At 34.5% G+C, this 24,942-nt stretch overlaps 3 protein-coding genes across 3 annotated transcripts in view; 2 read left to right on the top strand and 1 right to left on the bottom strand.

Annotated features, from left to right (window-relative positions):
- Positions 1–9,371, top strand: part of LOC133674817 (mitochondrial outer membrane import complex protein METAXIN-like) — a 38,651-nt gene extending 29,280 nt beyond the window's left edge. The window contains exons 1-2 of the transcript XR_009835274.1: positions 8,024–8,121; positions 8,921–9,371. The gene's annotated coding sequence lies outside the window, so the exon portion shown is untranslated. Of the gene's footprint in view, positions 8,122–8,920 lie in introns of the transcript that reaches the window.
- Positions 5,842–7,590, top strand: LOC133674818 (pentatricopeptide repeat-containing protein At2g34400-like). Its single transcript, XM_062096080.1, has 2 exons — positions 5,842–6,071; positions 7,136–7,590. Exons 1-2 carry the CDS (start codon positions 6,015–6,017, stop codon positions 7,502–7,504), a joined length of 426 nt encoding a protein of 141 aa, XP_061952064.1. The 5' UTR covers positions 5,842–6,014; the 3' UTR covers positions 7,505–7,590.
- An 80-nt stretch (positions 9,372–9,451) lies between the features above and the next one.
- Positions 9,452–15,013, bottom strand: LOC133674017 (cuscuta receptor 1-like). The gene is made up of 7 exons (XM_062094974.1): positions 14,138–15,013; positions 13,671–13,826; positions 13,493–13,561; positions 13,246–13,392; positions 13,022–13,162; positions 11,453–11,551; positions 9,452–11,349 (listed from the first exon to the last, which is right to left on the bottom strand). Exons 1-7 carry the CDS (start codon positions 14,172–14,174, stop codon positions 9,542–9,544), a joined length of 2,457 nt encoding a protein of 818 aa, XP_061950958.1. The 5' UTR covers positions 14,175–15,013; the 3' UTR covers positions 9,452–9,541.
- Positions 15,014–24,942: the final 9,929 nt, after the last annotated feature.

Here is a 24,942-nt window from a genome sequence, read left to right as displayed (position 1 = left end):
TACCGAATATCCATTACTCATCGAAACGTCATTACTTCAATCCTATGTGTTGTTTTTTTTTCCTTTTCTTTTTATTATTATTATTTATTTTTATTTACGGGGGTTTACATATTCTGTCTCTGATAAAGAATATTCTGTCATAGTCAAGGGAATATTCTCTTACTGTTAACGGAATATTCTTATTCTGTCAAGAGAATATTCTATCACTATTAGATGACGTGGCTGATGATATGGAGATGTGGGCCCTTGTTGATGACGTGGATGATGACTCAGTGCCAACGTGTCTGGTGACGTGGCATAGTCTTCTCAGGCTAGAATTCCGGCACTGTCTGGTTTTTCCGGCAGATTTCAGGCGAAACTTCAGCGAGCTCTACAGAGTTTGTTTCAACTCCAATTTTGATGATCTTAATATCGCCGGGCTCGTATCGACGAGAGGAATCTCCGCAAGTGGTCAAAATCAAGATATGAGAACTTTGAAAATTCTGCAACTTCGAACCGAGGGCTGAAAAAACGTGTTTTTTTAGTGTTCTAGCTTCCCTAATGCTCTGATACCAATTTGTTGTGCATACTGGACTGAAAGCAAACACAAATAAAATACAAACAAGCAAATTTACGTGGTTTCCCAAAACCAGGTACGTCTATGGAGGCAGCATATTGTATATTATTGGAGGAATGATACAAACACTCAACTCAACCCAATACAATCCTACAAAACCCAGTGTTTCACTCTTACACTCGGTGTTTCTCTCAAATCTGCACTTTCTCACTCTCACAGTTGCACTTGCACTCACTGCACACTTCTTCTACTCTTCTCTTTGTCTCCATTTATAAGAGAAATGAGAGCCTTGACAGCAACCCAATAAATATCAACCAACTACTAACTACTACAATAAATATAGTGGTTAAAAGTCATGGTGGTTGGAAAAATGTCGACAAATTTGCTATATTGATAATAGAAAGATTGCTCACAGACATGGTTGTTAAAAATGCGTTTTAACTCGTAAAATTGTCCGATTTTACGAGTTAAAACACATAAAATGTGTAAAATCGGGGTTAAAACTCGAAAACCAGTAAAATCGGTCAAACCCGGTCAAACTCGCTTAAAAACAGGTCAACTCGGAAAAAACGTTAAAAACGTAACGTTTTCCCGAGTTAAGCAAAACTTTCAACAAAAGCAGAATTTTGAAATGCCCTATGTCCTCTGACTCAGCACAGTAGTCTCTTTCTTCCATTCTTCCATAATCCATCTCTTGAAACGCTCTCTCTCCCGATCGAAAGAACTCCTACAGTCCTATTGATTCCGCTCTCTCCAAATTCATCTCCTCAGTGGCTCAGTCCTTCCTCCTCATTTCATCGACTTTGATTTTCGTGATTTCTTACCCGATCGATTTCATAAGGTATTTTTTCAAAATATTGTGTTTATTTTAGTTTTTTTTTGTGTTTAATATATGTCGATTATTATGCGTTATCCTTAATTTTTTCATCATTTTTTTCATCATTATTTCTTGTTTTGTTTCTGTTTTTCTGCCTTTATATTTTTTTCATGCTTCTATTTTTCGATCAGTATTTAGAAAAATTATATTAAGTTATAATTTTATTTTATTTTATTTCAGTTCTTTTTTCTTAATTAATTTTTTTTACTATGCTTCGATCAAGTTAAAAAACATCAGAGCTGGAAATGGAAGAGAACTAAATTATCATTGTTTTGAATTAACAGCCTCTGTTTTTAGGAGTGCTTCTGTTGAATGAATATAACCATATTTCACTTGATAAGTTCCTGAACTGTGAATTAAAACCAAAAAAAGATGTGAACGGAAGAATATTTGAATACGGGAATGGAGCTTCAATTAGGAATGAGTGTGGAAAAGAGGGAGGACTTGTACAGGTTGGACTTGGGAGGAGTTATGGCACATATTCACAAAGCTCTGTTTTTAGGAGTGTTTCTATTGAATGAATATAACCTCTGTTTTTTTTTTTGTTGAATCTATGCATCAATGCTTAATATAGAATAAAATACAGTGCTTTGTGATTTAAATTGTGTTTAATATAAATTGTGAATCTTCTATCATGTTAAGTGTCATATTTATGGTATAGCTTCTGAGAATTTGAAATTTTAACATATGAGGTCAGTGGAGGTTTAGGACATGGTTGTCAACCTGTTGGATCTTCTGAATTTCATAAACTTGGAAGCACCAGATTTGTGGCTTGTTTGGTTGCAAAGAAACTCCTGCACATCTTTTGTTTTGAAGTCATTTGATGAAACATGAAGATGTGATTCAGTTAAAAAGTGGTATTGCATTATGTGCAAGATCATCAGGCCTTCATAAACGGTTGATTGAACTTGTTGTGTCATGGCCTGGTTTCTTAGTTTCAAAATTGATTGTGGTTATTTTACAGAAGCTAGGGAGTTACTCTTTATGTCCAGATCCTTTGTGTTCGACTTCAATGCCTGACAAAAGATTGTAATATCTTAACATACATTGTTTTTCTTTTTTTATCCTTTAAATAGTAGTTAGGCATGACTTTTAATAGTCTGCAATCTGCATGGATATCTTTGATTACTGAAGTGGTACCTGCAGTCTGCAGAAGTGTAATATGTTTGGATATTTGTATTGTTTAAAATATTTTACTTGTGATTTTATGATTTTCGTTAAAATATTTTACTTGCAATTTTACGATTTTTAGTTAAAAAATTTTACTTGCGATTTTACGATTCAAGTTTACGAGTCAAGTTTATATTATATGTTCCGTGTCGTGTTAAAAAAGCGTTTTTGATAACCTTGCTCACAGAGCTTCCGGAATAGGTAAAATGCCCTAATTATATCCTAGTAAGAATAAACAATATGATTCACATTTCAAACTAATCATCTATAAAATAACTTTCATCTTGAAAGTTTTTTGCAGTCTTATAAAATAACCATGATTTCTATCGATTTGTAATCTGATATGTAAATCAATCGGTTCCTTTAAACTAACAATATATGATGTGTCATAATCTAATTTTTTATTTTTTAAAAAAATAAATAAATATGAAAAAAATAATAATTTAAAAATTGAATCAAGATAACACAAATTGGGAATTTGAGGACTATTAAGGATAATATTATAAATTTAAAAGTTAATTTGGACAAAACTTGAAAGAATTGAGAAGTTTGAGGACTTTAGTAAACTTTAAATTAGTTTAATTAATAAAATCTAGAAGTTAATTGAAAAAATATCAAAATTCAGGATTAATTTTGATCAAAATTATAAAAAATTAAAGTTAAAGAACCAAAATAAATAAATGGTGATACGGAGGGTTAATTAATTATTCCAAAGCTAATTTTAAAATAATTAAAAGTTAAATAGCTAAGTAAAGAATGAATTAATTAAATTGAAAACCAAAAATTGTTTTGTAAATGGCAACAGGGTTTCAATTGCAATTGATCTAGGAGAAAAATTAAAATAGCCTTTTCAGGTGAAAACAACGCCGTTTCAACGCAAACTATTCATCTCCTTCATCCCACCGATTCAGCAGAAACGGCAGTAGATCATGGTCACGTCTCTATCCAGTATCTCTCCTCCACAATGTGCCCCTAACAGTCCAGTAATGGGCATTTTTTTTCTCAAGCATGACAGGACCGTGGTAATCTCCACACTATACCGGGAGTGATGAAGGGGCATTCTCTTGCCTATAAAGACCAGTCCACAACACACAGAGACGAAGAGGCAGCTGGGAAAAAACAGAGACAGAGAGAAGACAGAGAGACTTGTGACCTTCCTCCAGCAAAAGGGAACTTTAACCTCCCCTCACCGTAGGTTGTTGATCCAACCAACCAAATACAAACCCAGAGAAACCAGGACGAACAGAGAAAGGCCACAAAGAAGGGGAGAACCACAGACAGGTAATGCAAAAAAAAAACACAGACGAAATGAACAAACACAGATAATACAGAGAGAGACCAAGAGGAACAAGAACAGAGAGAGACAGAGGGAACAAGAGAAAGCAAAAAAAAAAAAGAAAAAAGAGAGAAAACAAGCAGAGAAAAGCAAGAACAGAGGTGAAGTGAACGAAAAACTGAAGTAGAGGGGAAGAAAGTAACATTGGTTAGCCAGCCCTCCATCACCATCGTCTTCGTCTTTAAGTAGCAGCTCCAGGTAAGTCTTCCTTTCTCTTTCCCCCGCTTTGCAGCTTCAATTCTTAATAATAATTGTAATAATAATAACAAACATGGATTGTGGACCATAAAGAACAGCGAACGAAAGGCCTTTTATCATTATCCTATAATCTAGAATAAATCGGTCATTTCTGCTTATAAAAGCAAGTTATCGCTCAGGATATTCTATACGCAATACGTGACTTACCTTCAGCTAAATTCAGCTAAAAATTGAATACTCTGGTTATTATCACTCCAGAGCTTTATTTAAAAGCAAGCATACTATCTGCAAGTCTATCAGCAGCCTCCTCGGCTGGTAGTAGTAGCTTAACTCCCTCTAGATAGTGCATGTCTGCATAGCTTTATTATTTGACACACAATAATACTTTGGAAACATAAAATATCCGACACAGACGAGTGAAAGAGCATATTCTTTCTTTCCCTGGCAAATTAGAATGGCAACAAGAAGAATTGTAATCTGGATTGGTTCAAAATTAAGAGTCAAAGATGTTAATTACCTCAATGTCTAGGATTCAAAGCTTTCCAGAATCCACACACCAATTCAAAGATCTAACAAACCATCTTCATTTGCATCCATACTCCCAATAGCTCTTTCCACTCAGTATACGAATTTCATACAAAACTTTAACTATAGCAATCTGAAAATGGAAATATATCAAGTTAAGCATGAAAAATGTTTCCCAGGACGTCATTACAAGATTGACCCAGGTTTCAAGGCTTAACCGGTTAAATTCGTGATTCAAACTGAAAATACTTGCCCGGATTAACCAATGAAGAAATTTAATTATTATATCACACAGAAGCTAAAATGAAAAAACAAAACACAAATGAAAATTAATACAACATTGCCTGAGCATGCCTTAAAACTTGTTTAAATCTTAAAACCAGAATACACAACGAAGCACCAAGTCTTAGTACCATCAAGGCTATGAAAATCCAAACTTGGATAAAATGGAAAGATTCTGCACCAGAAAATAATAGCAATTGTTGATGCTCACCTCAATTGAGTGAAACCAAGCTCGTCGCTAATATGGATTTATGTACAAAACTGCACCTATGCACCTATCACTAGCAATTGCGAGTATTTTCTGCATTTGAATTTGATTAGCTTGATTTTATGGGTTATGCAAATTGATTTTCTTCTACAGCATGGTTCTTCACCTAGAGCTTCTGTGTTGGATAATGAGAATCTTAGTTCTTCTGAATACACTGTTGTGAGTGTCTGATACCCTCGTCTTTGATTTGAATTATGGTTGGCTTTTCTCGTTTTCATTTTGATTGATTGTTTCTCTATAACGTGGATCGTTTCTGTAGGTTTCATGGTCTTATGTCCAGAGACCGGAGCCTGAAGAAAACTCGTCTGAGGTGTGTCTTTGTTTTTCTGATGTTAATAAATTTTAGAGCCCAAATATTGGAAAAACTAAGAATGATGCATGATTGGAAATGCTAAATGAGTTGTTTATGTTTTCATTTGTCTATCTTGTATAATACGTACGGTCGATTTTGTGTTTGATGCCAGGCCATCTATCAATGCCAACTTCTGGGCTGTATTTTTCTCTCATTCATTGACAATTGCATGACTAGGATTTGACCACCATTCTTAATATTTTATGCAACCTTTGGATAATTTTGGTGGGACTGCATCTTTAATTTTCTCCACATTATAGGATATACATTCTTCCTGCGTCTTCTTTCAGCGTCACATGCATGGAAAACAAATTTTTTTTATGAAGTCCCCGTGGTGTATAAATGTTGTTTCTTTGACACCGAATAGACTTGTTAGGATGTTGATACGGAGACCTTGTCATGTGCTTGAAGTGATATTTGTGATTTCAGGCAAGTGCTCTTATTTCTTAGATGACAGAGGAGAGATATGCTGTTTTCCAGCAAATTAAGCTACTTCAGCAAGAACTGGTAAGGTGCTTAGTATGTGAATATATCATGTAAGCTTAATTGCTGAAATTCTTTTAGGTGTGACTTCAAGAAATATTAGGTACCTAGAAAAGAAAAATACTAAGACAAATACAACAAGATAGTCCAACCTCAACTTCCAAACTCAAAAAAAACATCATCAAACCCTAACTGAAAAGCTTTTATCTCTGATAAAACAATGCAAATCGAAAAACCTACTAAAACAAATCCACACACAAATGCTTATGATTTTTGTGTTGAATTGTATTACAAGCTGGAGTCTTTAGGCCTAAAAGCAAATAATTTCACATACCCTTTTTTGTTTATAGCGTGAGGGAATGTTTGGGCTTTGGTTCATGGAAAGATTGGTCATTGTCTGGTGTTTAAGGTTGGTTTGGATGGTGATGAGTATGTGAATCATTCTTTGACTACAATGGACGCAATGGGGTTTGCACGGAAGGTGTTTGATGAATGGGTGACAGAGACTTGGTGTCGTGGAATTCGATGATTTCGGGGTATTCTAAGATGGGTTTTGCTAAGGAGGCAATTGGGTTGTTTATGGAAATGGGAGGAGGGGTTTGAGCCAGATGAGATGATGACGTTGGTGAATGTTCTTGGGGCGTGTGGGGGATTTGAGCCAGATGAGATGATGTTGGTGAATGTTCTTGGGGCGTGTGGCGCTTTGGGTTTGGGGAGATGGGTGGAGGGGCTTGTTTTGGAGAAGAAGATGGAGGTAAATTCGTATGTGGGGTCTGCCTTGATTGTCATGTATGGTAAGCGTGGGGATTTGATATCTGCGAGGAGGGTCTTTGATTCAATGCCGAACAAGGATGTTGTCACTTGGAATGCCATTATCACATGGTAATTAGATCGGTTTTATACTTTGTAATTGTCACATATAGTGGAATTGTGTTTATTTCTGTTCCTTTAAACTAACTTGAAATTTGAATTCTTCCTAATTAATCAGCTATGAAATAAAAACCACACAAATATATGAAATTTGTAAATGCGTTTCAAGTTAATAAGATTTTTTTTTTGTTCAACTATCACTTCATATGTGTGCACAGAATGGAGCTTCCAATGAAGCAATTGTACTATTCAATGGAATGAGAGAGGCAAGTCCTAATCCAAATAAAGTCACAATGATTGAAGTATTGTCTGCATGTTCCACAATAGGGGCCCTTGATTTGGGGAAATGGGTTGAGACACATGCATCAGAAAGAGGTTTACAACACGATGTCTACGTTGCGAGTGAATTAATTGATATGTATGCAAAATGTGGGAGCTTGGATGATGCACTCAGGGTTTTTGAGAGTATGCCTCATAAAAATGAGGTCTCATGGAATGCCATGATTTCTGCTCTTGCTTTCCATTGGCAGGCCCTGGAAGCATTATCATTATTCATACGCATGTCAAAGGATAATGGCACTGTTTAGCCTAATGACATCACTTTCATAGGAGTACTTTCTGCATGTGTGCATGCCGGATTGGTTGATGAGGACTGCCAATTGTTTGAATCAATGAAATTGTCATTTGGATTGGTCCCAAAAGTCAAGCATTATTCTTGCATGGTTGATGTTTGTGCGCGTGCAGGACTTCTGAACGAAGCTTGGGACTTAATCAAGAAGATGCCTGGAAAACGAGATGAAATTGTGTTTGGGCCATTGCTTGGTGCCTGTCAGAGGCGTAGAAATGCATATGTTGGTGTAAGGGTCATTCAATTGTTTCCAGAGATGCAATTATCTCATCTAAGATATATGCAAATATGAGAAGGTGGGATGATTTTGCAAAGATGAGGCAGTGTGGTGTCTCTAATACCCCTGGCTGTAGCTGGATTGACGTTGGAGCTCATGCTGGTGGCACCTTACATCATCATTCGAAGAACATATACCAATTGCTGAATGAGGAGATGAAGAGAGAAGGTTACATTCCAAATATCGGTTGCATATAGAGGTGGAAAAGTTGAAAACGTGGTGGCCTTTTTCAGCCATTGAGCAGTGCATTCGGAGGGATTGTATCTTCTGGTTGATGACTACAGCCAAAATGTTGAATTGTAAGTTGTGTTCTTAAGAGCTTGAGCAAGGATCTCTATCTTGCTGATAGAAATGTATCGTTTACCCTCGCATGAGTATGTTTATGTAGAATGAAAATGGTTGTTGGATTGGTACATGCATTTGCTGTAAAATAATGCAAGTTCATTGTGGAAAGAATTCCAAAACTATTTTTTTTTCCAGAACATAAGGAGGGAATGTAGGGGGGAATATTGGTGGATTGAAATAAAATGCACTTGACACCTTTTAAAGTTTTTAAGGGATGCCATAAATCATCATTTTCAATAGTCCTCTAAGCCATAATGTTGTTTAGTTTCTGAACAGACTTCACTTGGAATCTGACAAAACCCAATCTACGATTAGAACTTATGCAGAAATTGCCTCATAACATGACTCCATATCTATTTGTCTTTCCCTAGTGGGACCTTGTAATTTCATAGTTTATCAAACATAGAAAAGTTGTTTCCAGAAAAGTGGTTTTCATGAAACAAATAATGCCAGATTAGTTTTTTAATGCTCCCTTCTTTGCTTTCTTAACTTTCTCCTTGTTGTGGCAATTGCAGCTGGAAATATGATAAAGCTAAAGGACATGCTAGGAAGAGAAGAAATGCATTTTGATTTGTCCATGTCTAATTGGATCTATTATTCCTGTAATTAAAGATTCTAACAAGAGACTTAACTTTATCTTCATGTATTCTTTCACCGGATATTTGTCCATGTCTAATTGGATCTATTATTCTTGTAATTCTCATTTTCTAGTTTTTTTTAGAGCAAGTTTAATTTTTTTCTTTTTAGCTCCAGGTGAAAGCTAAGGTTTTCTAGTTTTCTATACATCACTTTTGGAACATCCGATACCTAGTCTAAGCGTAATCAAATGACTTTAATCAAGCATTGCAGCATATGCTGGACATTTTAGAGTATTCAGAAGTGGAGATGAATTGTTATGTGGAATCTCGAGACTGCTTTGATTCATTAATTTGCTCAGTACCGGGTGGTCATCCATTTCAAGTGGCCGGGGAGTGCCATATGGGCAAGGGTCAGCCCTGAAGGGATTAAGGGATTTGTTCTCGACATTACCCTTTGATAATAGCTGGGAAACTCAATCTAAGACAGCTCAATACTCTCAGTTACTGAAGTTGTAGATCAAGCAAATTATCTAAGTGCTCACAAGCTTATATACAATCAGTGAAATAAATTTGAATTGATATTTGTGTTGTAATGTATTCCCTTTAATATTAAATATTTTTGGATATTTGTGTTGTAAATTTGAATTGATCATCTGTAAAAATCAAGTAATAATGTAATATACAAGGGAAGTAAAAACTCGTGGAATTAAAAAGCCCCTACTGTATAAAAACCCTCAAAACCGAATGGAACTGTATAAATTAATACAACATCGCTCGAGCATGTCTTTAAACTTGTTTAAATCTTAAAACTAGAATACACAACGATGCACCAAGTCTTGGTACCATCATGGCTATGAAAACCCAAATTGGATAAAATGGGAAGATTGTCCACTAGAAAATAATAGCAATTGTTGATGCTCACCTCAATAAAGTGAAACCAAGCTCGTCGCCAATATGGATTTATGTATAGAACTGCACCTATCACCAGCAGCACCATGATGTATGCAACCCAAAAGGTCACATAGAAAACCTCCATATCCATGAAGCCACCATTATCTTCATTGTTCGTTGAAGTTGGCGATGGTGATGGTGGCATAGCCGCACCACATATTTTGGGTAGCGGTTCTCCACAAAGAAAAGGGTTATCCTTGTAGCAGCTCTCCTCAAATGTGGCAAACTGTGCAACTCTCGCAGGAGTCTTACCGGACAAATTATTGTGTGCCACACTAAAAACTTCTAAAGAAAATAGTTCAGTAAGTCGAGGTGGGATTTCTCCATCTAGTTTGTTGTACGAAAGATCCAAGCTCTCTATTTCCTTTAAGTTTGAAAATGTTGGTGGAATTGGTCCAGTCAAACTGTTGTGCGAAAGGTTCAATGCCTTGATGGTGAGGTTTCCAATCTCATGAGGAATCTCTCCTGTGAAATTGTTGCATGAGAAATCAATTCCCGTGAAGTACCAGATAATATTGCCTATATAATAAAGGGATACATTCTTCGTTGTAAACTCCAAAGATTGTTGTGATGAGGACACATAATCATAGGAATTATATTGTCGTGGGAAAGGATGAGTAGATATCATCCAAGAGAGGATGTTACCAGAAAGGTGATTGTGAGAAAGATCAATCAAAGTTAATTGGTCCAACTTGGATAATTGAATTGGGATTTCACCTTCAAGATTATTATAACTCAAGAGTAAAAATCTCAAGTTAGATAGCCCGCCAATCCATTCTGGAATTGTACCAGTTAAATTATTATGGGAAAGATCTAATGCGAATATCTCAACTGAGTTATAAAATGTCATTGCGATCGGTCCTTGCAACATATTTCTAGACAAATGAACATATCTCAAATTTGAAGAAGTGTCGAATCTAAGTGGTAAACGACCAGAGAAATTGTTCCCTGATAAGTCCAAGAATTCAAGAGAAGACATATTCCCTATCCATCCAGGGATCTGCCCTTGCAAACTGTTGTTTGACAGGTCGAACGCTTGCAGTGAGCTAATGTTACCCAATGAGAAAGGAATGCTTCCATTGAAACCATCATCAGACATCAATAAAAATTCTAACCCTGGCAAACAAGCTCCGATTTCTGAAGGGATTTGGCCTTGGAAGTGATTCATGGATATACTTAGCAATGACAAATTCACATGAGAATTCTCTGGCAACAAGAATGGACCCGAAAGAGAACAATTTTCTAAATGAAGTTCTTGTAGGTATGTGTTGTTCTCAATCAACCAATTTGGAAACTCTCCCTTTATATGGATGTTTGTAAGATCCATATATTGTAGGTTCACTTGGTGGTAAAGGAACTTGGGAAATGCTCTCAAACCTTGTCCACGACTGTTCAAATAGAGGGACTCTAACTGGAACTTTGGACTCAGATTATGATCATCTTCTTTTGTGAATATTTCATTACCTGATCCATCAAAATACTTGAGTTTTGAAAGGTTGTATAATGGGCTCAATGATGCAGGGATCTTCAAGTGATTGGAAGAGAGATCTAGACGTTGAAGGGAAGTCAAATTCGCCAGACACGGAGGCAAGAAACCACTGAGATTATTGTCATACATATGTAGCTCTTGAAGATTATTTAAGTCACATAAGCCTGATCACATTATAATTTTGAAAACAGATTTAAAACTCTGAGTTTTTAATAGAAAATATATAACCTAGAGAGAGAGAGAGAGAATAAGAGTTATCAATCTTACCGATGGTTTGTAAGATGCTGTTATTATTGAGAGTATTGTAACTTAAATTTAAGAATTCCAAGTTCCTGAGATGAAGGAAGCCTGCCACAATCAAGAAATTATATTAACATAGAAACAATTAAAATTATAAAGGAAATGAAAGAGTTAAAAAGAAGCAGCTTATAAAATGAATAATAAGTATCTTAATTGAGTTGATTTCTAAATTTGAAATTTAATTCTCACTTAATGATCAATTTGCTCTAGTAAGCAAATTGCTAATAAGTTGCTAGTTTCGGTGGTGGGCGTCACGTGGTTCTAGTCAATTATTGGTTGGGTAGTGTATTTTTTATGTTTTTTTTTATGTTTCTCGAGTTTTTTTATTTAATTGACTCATAATTAGTTACTATTTTTTTTAATTTTCCAGATTAATATTAAAAAATAAAGGCTATACAAATAAAATAAAAGTTCAAGTTTAAAATATTATAATTTCATCAACCTATATCACACTATTATTTTTTTCATAATTGTCTTTTAGAAAAAGCCATATTTTGTTAACATGTAAGGAAATCATAAGTGAAACTATCAAAACTGATATTCTTAATTCCATATATATTTTTTTAAGAAAATGCTTTATTGGCAAGATATTTCTTTGGTAGAATTCAAGATGGTCTTAATTCCGGTCAATTAAATATTTTATCAGCTAAGGAAAATGGGTTATATATTCTTTATCTACATTAAATTGATATTCTTTAGAGAAAATAAATTTCTTCACGACATTAATGAGTGTTATTAACATTCTTTTTTAATTCTTTCTCTTTCTATAGATTGATAAGACTTGGACCGTTCTCTCTCTCTAGATTGCTTTTTTTTATGTCATAGTAAATTTAGAAAATAATATTCTTTATTTTATAATTTCATATTTTGTAATCTATCATTTCAAGATATTTAAAGCACTCAAGTTGTCTTTTTTTATGGTTTTGAAAATAATAATATCTTATAATATCAATCTATCAGTGTAAATTATTTTGATTGGTCCATATATAAAAGGATAAAAAAAAAAGTCCACGTATATATAAACAAGATCTCCCTTGATTTCTTTGTTCAACTTTCCTAAGAGGTTATTATATACAATAATTCCTTACTAATGAATTATGGCTAAAACAAACTAAAAAATGGGAAGGGAAGTGTAGAAATTGTAGAGTCCAATTAAAAGAGGGATTTTTGATATGTCTGATGAAAAGAAAAAAAGAAAAATGTCATTGTTAATTTATTCTCCTCCTAAAAATAGCACTTTCAATATAAAAAGTTACTTTTTCATTAAAAAAAAATATTTTTTTTATATTATCATTGTGTTTACATTACACTGAAATGGTGCTGAGAGAGGACCAAAATTAAATTGAAATATTGTTAATATTAAATGGTTGGTAGACTTTTAGAATACTAAAGATTTCAATTGAGTTAATTTCTAAACTTGAGATTTAATTGTCTCTCCAAGACTTATTTAGCGGGTTGCTAAAACATAAAAGATGAATTCTATACAGATACATCTAATTGTAGCGGGCATAAAAAAAAATAGAATGGTTAATTTACCTCCAGAAGGTACATTGCTGTTGAGAGCAGACAATGATAGATTTTTTAGAGAACGCAGTGCTCCAAGGCTTTGAAGGGAGTGTTCATCTAAAGAACAGTGGTCCAAATACAAACTTTCCAATGAGCTTAAATTTCGTAACTCTGTTTGTTCAAAAATAGCAAATTGAATTTTTGAATTAATCCAAAATATATAAACATCACTATATGTAAAATATATAACTTACCATCACCTAATTTTCTTCCTCTAAAATCATTATGGTGTAGAAAAAGTGTCATGAGGTTTGAGAATGCTCCTAATGATTGCAGTAACTGGGACATATTTCCATAGGTTGTGATATTTCCTAGATATAGAGTATTCAAGCTACTTGGACCTGCAAGTTAGTTAGGGAAGAAACGTATAATTAATATTGTATGAATATTATCTTCATGATGTACCAGCCAGGTAGGTAATGTGAATGTATTACTAGTTACCTCTTGAGGCTATCAATTTGCTAATATTGTTGCCGCCCAAACCCAAGTGCTTCAAGCTGCTCAAGGATTCTTGATATTTATCAAAAAATAAATAAATTAATTCACTACAAAACATAAATTGTGCTTTTTAAAATTAAATTTAATATTTATAAAAATAATAGGATATAAAAAAACTAACCTTTCAAATCTATTAACCCCTCCAGTCTATTATAATCTAAATATAGTGTTTTAAGAGACGGAAGCCCCTCCACGCATGATAGAATACTGTTATTGAAGCTATTATCTTCCAAGGCAAGGATCTTCAAATTGTTCAATTTATGTAACCCATAACCACCTATATATATATATAAAAAATTAAAGACTTGATGTAAAGAATAAAAAAATATTATTAGAGTAATTTAATTATTGAATGATCAAGAGGCCTGTAATTGTTAGAGTGACTTCATGTAAAGAGGTTGATACGGTGAAAGTGAAAGTAAAAGGAGTAATTGTTAAAGTAATGGTACAATTTGATGATTATAATATTTGTTGTGGTTGGATTAATAATGTAAGGAATCAAAGAACACCTTATTACTATATATGATTTATATTTTCTTCGATGATGAATTACTGTGGAGAATCAAAATAATACTTAAGAGAGCAAACCTTTCTTCTCAACCCAACCAGCTATACGATTATCCATCAAGATGAGACTGTTGAGTTGTTGAAAAGGAAGGAACAAGGAGACATTTAAGTACCAATCTCCCAGTTCCTGATTCCTTACGCTCCAAAGATAGAGTCCGGTGACTCGGCCTGTACTGCTGTTGCAGACAATACTTTCCCATTCACAGCAGCGGGTGTCTTCTTTTCTCCAGGTAGGTAGGGAGGTGCCGTTGGGATAGTTAAGAGAATCTTTGAGGTGCAACAGAGCGATCCTCTCTTCCTCCAAGCAACCAAGAGCCACCCATCCTTCCAAGGTGTTGGGAAAACTCGGGACAACTAACCGGATCAATTAAGCGGAATACATTCACAATTCACAAGTCCCAATCCTTTTTCCCTCTTTGTGCAGTAAAAAACAGATTCAAACAATGATCAAATATAATGCAAATAATCACACAAATTAACACCAAGATTTTTACGTGGAAAACCCGATGCGGGAAAAACCACGGGACCGGAGTCCACCTAAAAACTTCCACTATCACAAATAATGGGTTCACAACTGTTCTTCCTCAGATTCAACTAAGGGATACAACATATATATCATCAAGAACTACTTATTCTCGGATTACAACAAGATTAAAGGAGAATTATTTGAGAAAAACTCACAAAACTGACAGCCCCGTTTTCTGTCAAAACGGCCAGCTTCCACACCACCAATCTTCGATCCAACCGTCCAGAATGAAGAGGAATGTGTCTAGAAGCTGCTGTCAAAATCTCAGCCCGATCCAACGGTGAACGAACTGGAAATCGAAGAAAGAACGCAGGCTGCTCTGCTGCCTCTTCTTCTTTCTTTTTCTCGGTTTTCTTCTCCTTTCTTGTTAAATTTTCAGCTGTTGCTACAGTACCCGACCCACATTAATTTAAATTCCAAGAGACAACATGTCTCTTGACAATTAATGTGGTGGTCCCACCATCACATGGTGCGGGACCACACAACAAATCTCCCCCTCACGCACCATGTGAGGAATTCGCCATACTGGCGATCAACATGTAAGCTTCAATTTAGGAGGCTCTGACAAGCCTGCTTCCCTTCTGCAAAACTCAAACTTCTCTCTCGGTAGAGGTTTGGTCATCATGTCTGACACGTTGTCATCGGTATGGATCTTCTCGACAGCAAATGACTTCATCTCCATAGCATCTCGAATCCATTGATATCTAACCTCAATGTGCTTTGACCGAGAGTGAAAAGTAGGATGCTTACTGAGATGGATTGCACTTTGACTATCACAGTGCAACACAAAGTTCTCTTGAACTAGGCCAAGTTCATGTAAGAACTTCTTCATCCATAACAACTCTTTGCCCCCTTCAGTAAGAGCAATATATTTAGCCTCTGTAGTGGATAATGCCACACATTTTTGCAACCTTGATTGCCATGAGACTGCTCCCCCTGCAAACTTCATCAAGTATCCTGATGTGGACTTTCTAGAATCAACATCACCAGCCATATCTGCATCTGTGTATCCATCCAACACAGGTTTATCATTACCAAAACATAAGCTGAAACTAGAAGTACCTTTGAGATACCTGAGTATCCATTTCACTGCTGACCAGTGTTCTTTACCAGGATTGGAGAGGAACCGACTAACCACACCAACTGCATGAGCTATATCCGGCCTTGTGCAAACCATGGCATACATCAAGCTACCAACTGCGGATGCATAAGGAACCTTTTCCATCTCATCTTTTTCTTCATCACTTGAAGGACACTGTTTAGAACTTAATTTAAAGTGGCTTGCAAGTGGAGAACAAACCGGTTTGGAGTTGCTCATGTTGAATCTCTCAAGTACCTTTTGGACATATCTCTCCTGAGATAGCCAAAGTTTCTCCTTCTTCCTGTCACGTGTGATCTTCATGCCAAGAATCTGTTTTGCCGGTCCTAAGTCTTTCATTGCAAAAGACTTGTTTAACTCTTCCTTCAACATCTGAATCTTCTTAGCATCATGGCCAACAATCAACATATCATCCACATACAACAGGAGAATAATAAAGTTTCCATCTGGAAACCTTTTCATAAATACACAATGATCAGAAGTAGTCCTGTCATAACCATGATCCACAATGAAAGAATCAAACTTCTTGTACCATTGTCTTGGAGCTTGCTTTAATCCATATAGGCTCTTTTTCAACTTGCAAACTAACTGCTCTTTACCTTTTGCTTCAAACCCTTCAGGCTGCTCCATGTAGATTTCCTCATCTAAATCACCATGGAGAAAGGCAGTTTTCACATCAAGTTGCTCAACTTCAAGGTTCAAACTAGCAGCTAAGCCAAGCACAACTCGGATTGAAGACATCTTGACCACTGGTGAAAAGATTTCTTCAAAATCAATACCCTTCTTCTGACCGAAACCTTTCACAACCAATCTTGCCTTGTACCTTGGCTGTGAGCAATGTTCATCAATCTTCAACCTGAACACCCATTTGTTCTTGAGTGCTCTCTTACCTTTAGGAAGCTTCACTAAATCAAATGTATGGTTTTCATGCAAGGATTTCATCTCTTCTTGCATTGCTTTCAACCACTCACTTTTCTTCTCATGTGACATAGCTTCATCAAAGCATTCTGGCTCTCCCCCGTCAGTAACCAACACATACTCATGAGGAGAGTATTTGGTGGAAGGTTGGCGAGGTCTAGTTGACCTCCTCAATTGTGGCTCATCTGGAGCTTCCTGCATAACCTGTTCAGGAATAACATCAATATCATCATTAGCTGATTCAGGATCACCAACTAATGGCTCATTAAGAAAACCATCATTTCCATCATTTTGCAAGTCTCCCCCATGATTAGCATGCATCAAAGGTAATTGTGGAGTAGGTGCTGGATTTGAATTAGATGGAATAAAAGTAGTAGACTCTGTTTTCTCCTTTAGTTCAAAGTCTTCAATGGTTTGATCTTCAAAGAAGATAACATCTCTGCTTCTCACAATTTTCTTCTCCTTTGGATCCCATAACCTATAACCAAACTCATCATCTTCAGACCCAAGAAAATACACTGCTTTGTCTTGCTATCAAGCTTAGACCTTTCATCCCTTGGAACATGTACAAATGCTCTGCATCCAAACACTCTCAAGTGTGCATAGGAAACATCCTTTCCTTTCCAAACTCTATCTGGAACATCAAACTCAAGAGGAACTGATGGAGAAAGGTTGATCATGGCAACTGCAGTCTTCATTGCCTCACCCCAAAAGGACTTAGGCAGCTTTGCATGAGAGAGCATACATCGAATTCTTTCAACAATGGTTCTGTTCATTCTCTCAGCCACTCCATTCTGCTGTGGAGTCTTAGGAACTGTCTTCTCCAATTTGATACCATGTTCCCTGCAATACTTCTCAAAAGGACCCCTGTATTCACCACCATTATCTGCTCGAACACATTTCAGCTTTCTACCAGTTTCTCTTTCAACTCTGGCATGGAAATCCTTAAAGACATCAAGCACCTGATCTTTGGATTTCAAACAAGTGGCCCAAATCTTCCTGGAGTGATCATCAATAAAACTAACAAAGTACAATGCACCTCCAAGAGACTTATCAATCATTGAGCAAACATCAGTATGAACTAAATCAAGAACATGTGACCTTCTATGTGAAGGTGATCTTTGAAATGCAACTCTATGTTGTTTACCAACTAAACAATGAGTACATGTGTTCAAGTTCATACCTTTTAAAGGAAGGTAGTTCTTCTTGGCAAGGATGCCAAGGCCTTTCTCACTCAAATGTCCAAGCCGCTTATGCCATATATCAGTAGAGCAATCTTCAATTGCATTCACCTCCCCTTTGATCACCTTGGCTTGTGACATGTAGAGACCCATCTTCTTCCCTTTAGCAACAATTAGGGAATTTCTGGAGAGCTTCCATTTACCATCTCCAAAGTAACTGTGATAGCCTTCTTCATCAAGAGTACCAGTAGAGATCAAATGTAGGCGCATATCAGGCACATGCCTAACATCTTTGAGTAGCAACTTGCACCCAGTATTGGTTTCCAACCAAATATCTCCAATGCCCACAACACTAGCCATCCCTTGATTTCCCATCCTAACTTGACCAAAGTCACCAGCAGTGTAGGATGTGTAAAAATCACGTCGGGGTGTAACATGGTAAGAAGCTGCTGAATCTGCAACCCAGGTGGTATCTTGACATGCAAGATTAACACAACCATCATCACACACAATGGCAACATCACCATCAGATACAACTGCAGCTGTACCATTCTCTTCATTCTTGTCTTCATCTCTACCCTTTTTATCTCTTTTATACTTTCTGCAATCTTTTTGCATATGCCCAGGCTTGTCACAATAATAACACTTAAAACCCTTCCTTGACTGAGATCTTCCTCTTGGCTTCCATTTGCCTTTTCTATTGTTGGATTCTCCATCTTGCTTGCCGTGAGAGAACCTGCTTTGACTCCTCCCTCGACTTTCTGTAACAAGTGCATGAGACTCGGAAGTGCTTGTCCCTTTCCTCCTCTTCTCTTCATTGAGGATACAATCCTTCACTGTTTTCAAAGTGAGCTTTCCATTCGGAGTAGAATTGCTAAGTGACACTACCAAAGTCTCCCAACTATCCGGCAATGAACTCAATAGGATTAATGCTTGCATTTCATCGGCTAACTCAAGGTTCATCAATGACAGCTGATTCAAGAACCCTTGGAATACATTTATATGCACTGAAGCATCTTCACCATCTCTATACTTCAAATTTACAAGGTCTCTAATTACAAAAACCTTGTTTTGTGCACTCTCCTTGGCAAATGTTTCTTCCAACATCTTCCAAACTTTATAGCAATCATGTTCTTGAGAAATATGATTAATGGACTTAGAAGATACCCATTTTCTAACATTAGCGGTAGCCTTTCTATTTAGTCCATTCCATTTTGCATCATCCATGTCATCAGGCTTTATTCCTTTACATTCAATCGGCAAAGCCAAATCATTGCAATATAAGTGATCCTCCATCATTGTTTTCCACAGAAAATAATTTGAGGAAGTGAGCTTTATCATGCCCGAATCTTCCTTTTCCATTTTAACTGCACAATAACTCAATCTACACAACCAGGCTCTGATACCACTTTGTTGGGAAAACTCGGGACAACTAACCGGATCAATTAAGCGGAATACATTCACAATTCACAAGTCCCAATCCTTTTTCCCTCTTTGTGCAGTAAAAAACAGATTCAAACAATGATCAAATATAATGCAAATAATCACACAAATTAACACCAAGATTTTTACGTGGAAAACCCGATGCGGGAAAAACCACGGGACCGGAGTCCACCTAAAAACTTCCACTATCACAAATAATGGGTTCACAACTGTTCTTCCTCAGATTCAACTAAGGGATACAACATATATATCATCAAGAACTACTTATTCTCGGATTACAACAAGATTAAAGGAGAATTATTTGAGAAAAACTCACAAAACTGACAGCCCCGTTTTCTGTCAAAACGGCCAGCTTCCACACCACCAATCTTCGATCCAACCGTCCAGAATGAAGAGGAATGTGTCTAGAAGCTGCTGTCAAAATCTCAGCCCGATCCAACGGTGAACGAACTGGAAATCAAAGAAAGAACGCAGGCTGCTCTGCTGCCTCTTCTTCTTTCTTTTTCTCGGTTTTCTTCTCCTTTCTTGTTAAATTTTCAGCTGTTGCTACAGTACCGGACCCACATTAATTTAAATTCCAAGAGACAACATGTCTCTTGACAATTAATGTGGTGGTCCCACCATCACATGGTGCGGGACCACACAACACAAGGAAACCGTCATAATTACTAACAGTACCGTCGACACCTGAAGGAACAGCCCCATCTTAATAATATCAACTATTACAATATTAATTGTTGCAAATGGCAGCGAGGAGGTTTAGGCTTTTATAGAGGACTTTGCGGACCCATGCCGTGCAAAAAACACTGCATGATGGCAACGGACACATCCCCTAATGGACAATAAATATTTGTAATTCAATGTTCATGACTTTCTTAAGCAAAAAGAATATTAAAAAAATCTGAAAAAAATCTCAGTAATTTTTAAAAATATCTTGATGAAAAACACACTTAGCAGCCACATAAGTGTTCATGACTTGCTTTATTTTTTTGGTTTTTTTTTTTTTTAAAAAAATCCACTTCATAGTCGCATCCTCTCTCTCTCTTGTTTTTTTTCTTAATTTTTCAATTGGCCGAAATCCTAATAATATTTATTTCCAACTCAAATTAATTAAAGCCCTCCTTCCTGACCAAATATTTGTGCTTTTACCACGTTCGGTTATATTACTAACTCTTCAACATTAAGTAAAAATAAATGTTGATCATTCTTATAGCACCAACATTTTCCATTTTAATTTTATCAAGGTTCAATATGAATCTTTACTGATTAATTTGATGCCGTATTTTTTTCCTGCTGAACACAAATTTTAATTTAGTTCTCGTATGAACACTATTTTTTTTATTTTTTAACAAATTCAAAGGTTGTTTGAAAATAAATTTAAAACTGTGTTTTAAAAAAAAATAATTTTTTTGTTTAAAATAATTTTTTATATTTCTTTTATTGTTATAATATATTGATATTAAAAATAATTTTAAAAACAACTTTTTTATTTTATTTTAATACATAATTCATAATATCTCAATTGATTCATTTAACATCTATCTTTAATATATATAATCTCTTTGTTTCTTTTTATAAAACTTTTAATCTGAATATCTTTTAGAAAAAAATACATGATGAAAATGTTCTCTCGGGCCCAACTTATAGAAAAATACATGATGGCACCATCCAACGGACCCATGAAAATGTTCTATCGGACCCAACCTATGAAAAAAATGCATGATGAAAATGTTCTCTCGGGCCCAATTTATGAAAAAAATACATGATGGCACCATCCAACGGACCCATGAAAATGTTCTCTCGGACCCAACCTATGAAAAAAATGCATGATGAAAATGTTCTCTCGGGCCCAATTTATGGAAAAATACATGATGGCACCATCCAACGGACCCATGAAAATGTTCTCTCTGGCCCAACTTATGAAAAAATACATGATGGCACCATCCAACGGACCCATGGAAATGTTCTCTCGGACCCAACCTATGAAAAAAATGCATGATGAAAATGTTCTCTCGGGCCCAACTTATGAAAAAATACATGATGACACCATCCAACGGACCCATGAAAATGTTCTCTCGGACCCAACCTATGAAAAAAATGCATGATGAAAATGTTCTCTCGGGCCCAACTTATGGAAAAATACATGATGACACCATCCAACGGACCCATGAAAATGTTCTCTCGGACCCAATCTATGAAAAAAATGCATGATGAAAATGTTCTCTCGGGCCCAACTTATGGAAAAATACATGATGGCACCATCCAACGAACCCATAGAAATGTTCTCTCGGACCCAACCCATGAAAAAAATGCATGATGAAAATGTTCTCTCGGGCCCAACTTATGGAAAAATACATGATGGCACCATCCAACGGACCCATGAAAATGTTCTCTCGGGCCCAACTTATGGAAAAATACATGATGGCACCATCCAACGGATCCATGGAAATGTTCTCTCGGACCAACCTATGAAAAAAATGCATGATGAAAATGTTCTCTCGGGCCCAACTTATGGAAAAATACATGATGGCACCATCCAACGGACCCATCTCGTGGAAAAAAAGAAGAAGCAGGATGGCACAGGATGGCAATGTCCTCTTCATCATATTTGTTTTCATTTTGATATTACCCTGTTTGTTTTATGTTTTAAAAATATTTTTAAAAAAATTAAATTTTATTTTTTTTATTTTAAATTATTTTTTTGTGTTTTTACATCATTTTAATAAGTTAATATCAAAAATAATTTTTAAAAAATAATAATAAAATATTATTTTAATACATTTTCAAATAAAAAAACACTTTGAAAACTAATGATAACAAGACTTCCAAACACCCCCTAAATATTTCTCTCATTGATTTTTTTTTCTTCTTTTTTTTCTCTATTTGTTTTTGACAATTTAATTCTAATTAACTTTTAGTTAATTTTGATTTCTTATGAAAAGGTAGAAGTGTAAGAAGAGAGACTAAAATAAAAAAGACACCAAATATAAATGTCATGCCATAAGTTCGTAAAGAATGCATTTGGTTCTTAAATTTTAAAAATCATACAAATCATATAATTTAAATACTTCAATATTTTTTTAATTTAATTTTGATACAAGAGTTTATTTTTATTATTTTTTTTATCAAAATTATAAAAAACACACGTGAGTGGGAAAAACACGTTTGTTTTATTTTCTTCACTTTGACTATAGTTTTACCTCGCATTATTATTGTGACTGTAGTTTTACTTCACATTATTATTGTCACAAAGTGGGCAGATTTCTTCTGTTATCATTCAAGATTTGAATTGAAAAGGAGGGACGTACAAAATATACCATTTGGATGTGGATAATTAATGTTTACAATATATTTATATCCCATATAAACAATTCACCAATGACCATGTAGGCTTTGGTGAGCTCGATCCCATATTGAAAATACTTGCTTTTTTTTTTTTGGCCATGCGGTTCCTATATATATATTAGTTGAGATTTTATGATGTACATTAATTAATCCTTTTAAATTGAAGTCAAGTTATTAATTAATTATATCCTATAGATTTTCAATCCTCAAACCAATTTCAAACAAATCACTTCAAGTGAGTCATCATATATAGTTCATGATCAAATCCTTAAATCCTATAAATAAGATTGATTGATGAAATTTTATAATTAATAATAATAAATGAATAGCATGCTAATAAATATTTGTGGAAGTGAACTGTTTTTTATTGAAAAAAGAATAATTAAGCGACCCTCTTCTTTTTATATGATAATAACAACAAGAATAATAACTATTGCAGTTTAAATTATCTCGAAAGGCATAATTTTTCACATGTAATTTCCATCAAATTTAAAAGGCATGATTTTCCACACCTAATTTCAATTAAATAAAAAAAACAGTTGCAAGCCTTTATATTCATCATCATCATGGAAAGTAAGCTCATAGCATTAACATTTTATTCATGTTTTTTTTCCTTACAAAAAGACTTTGACTCCGGGTCAACGTTTGAAGAAGCATTATAAGTTCCGGTTAATTACTTTCATTCAATTCAATTTTTTTTGGGTACTGTGTGGTCCGATGAAGAGGACCTTCTTAAGCTAGTTGTAGTATATAGAGAATTTCTTAATAACATCTTAGAAATATAATTCACATCCGAACTAATAATATATATAATAGGTTTTAATATTTACTTTATATATATATATATATATATAATGAAAGATATTATGAGTTATTGATTTTGAATTTAATATTAACAATTACAACTTCCTAACACAAGTTTATTTAGTTAAGAAAAAGCTGATCCACTTTTGTTCTCTCATCTCAATCTCACTTTTGTTCCTTCTTCTTCTTTTAAGCTGTTAATTTTGTCTCTCTTTCTATCTCTCATCTCTCAATCCATCAAAATTCTAAATACATAGCATTTAATACCCATTAAATTATGCATATTAATCACTTGGTGAAAAATTAAATATGGCTAGAAAACAAATACAATAAAAAATGATAATATCTTAATCTAAGGTCTGTTGTCCATTAATTAGTCGGTGGTTGCATTCTAACACACTCAATTGAGATTTTTTTATACAAGATGAAATTGAAACTTATTATTCTTTCTCAAGCTTACGGGGCAATGTATTTATTTTATTTAAAAACTTGTATTGATTTTATTTTTTTCCAATTTGAATACTTGTATTCACGAAATGGTTAATAAAATATCTTTGTTAGTTTTGTTCTAAAATAATGACATCACAGTTAACTCCATTTAAATAACTCCTTTTAGACGAGTTTGAATTTATTTTATTTTATTTTTAATTTTTGAACTATAAAAATATAGATAAATCTAAAATAAATATTTTCTTACAATAGTCTTAGAGTGAAATTAAAGCAAAATTTATAATTTTAAAATAAAAAATACATAAAAACATGTTTTTCTGTTCCCACTATTTTTGTATTTTATATCATGGTGATTAAATGTTGCCTGATTAACATAACACTAAATTATAATATAAAAAATTAATTGTGGAATGGCATTGTAGTTGGATCTATTTGTTTTTTTTTTTAATTATAGTGAAAATGAAATAGTTAACAACGACAAGCTTCAATTGAGATTTGAAAATTCTATTTGGCAAGCTGAATTCTTTTGAAAATTTTATTTGAACGGTAGGCGAGCCGAATAAAAAAGGGAGTGTTACCTCATCTTAATGGTATTTAAAGTTGGCTAGCATTATTTTTGAAAGTTTTTTTATTTAAAATTATATTAAAATAATAATTTTTATCTTAAAAATATTTTAAAATCATCATATCAAAAAATTTAAAAATATATATAAAAAATTTAAATAAAAAAATCAAGGACATATCTAAAAAAAATCTAACAAGGAATGGAGATGTTTGAAGAATGACAAAAAAAAAAATCAAATCAAACCAAAGCCATGAAATTAAAAACCAAAAAATAGACTAAATTTGTCTTTACAGTGAGCTATCTTAGTGGTGGGGTAAAAACTTGATAGAGAGATAATTATTTATTTATCAAAACAATTATTTATTCTAGAGAAAAACCCAAACTCAATTTCATTTTATCAAAGTCACACCATAAAAAAAAACCAGAAAAAATATTTAATTGATATAATAAAAACAATTTGGTATACTAATATAAGAAAAATAAAAATCTACTAAA

The sequence above is a fragment of the Populus nigra genome, chromosome 15, assembly GCF_951802175.1.
Source record: "Populus nigra chromosome 15, ddPopNigr1.1, whole genome shotgun sequence".
Taxonomy (NCBI): Eukaryota; Viridiplantae; Streptophyta; class Magnoliopsida; order Malpighiales; family Salicaceae; genus Populus; species Populus nigra.
Note: the sequence above shows the minus strand (reverse complement) of the source record. Positions and strands in the feature narration are given on the sequence as shown.

Coding starts and splice junctions, on each gene's coding strand:
- LOC133674818 (XM_062096080.1), top strand. CDS start 6,015: ATGACAGAGGAGAGATATGCTGTTTTCCAGCAAATTAAGCTACTTCAG. Junction 6,072..7,135: donor AGCTACTTCAGCAAGAACTG/GTAAGGTGCTTA, acceptor ATGTGTGCACAG/AATGGAGCTTCCAATGAAGC.
- LOC133674017 (XM_062094974.1), bottom strand. CDS start 14,174: ATGGATAATCGTATAGCTGGTTGGGTTGAGAAGAAAG. Junction 13,393..13,492: donor CAAATTGATAGCCTCAAGAG/GTAACTAGTAAT, acceptor ACTAACTTGCAG/GTCCAAGTAGCTTGAATACT. Junction 11,552..13,021: donor CAGCAATGTACCTTCTGGAG/GTAAATTAACCA, acceptor TATGTTAATATA/ATTTCTTGATTGTGGCAGGC.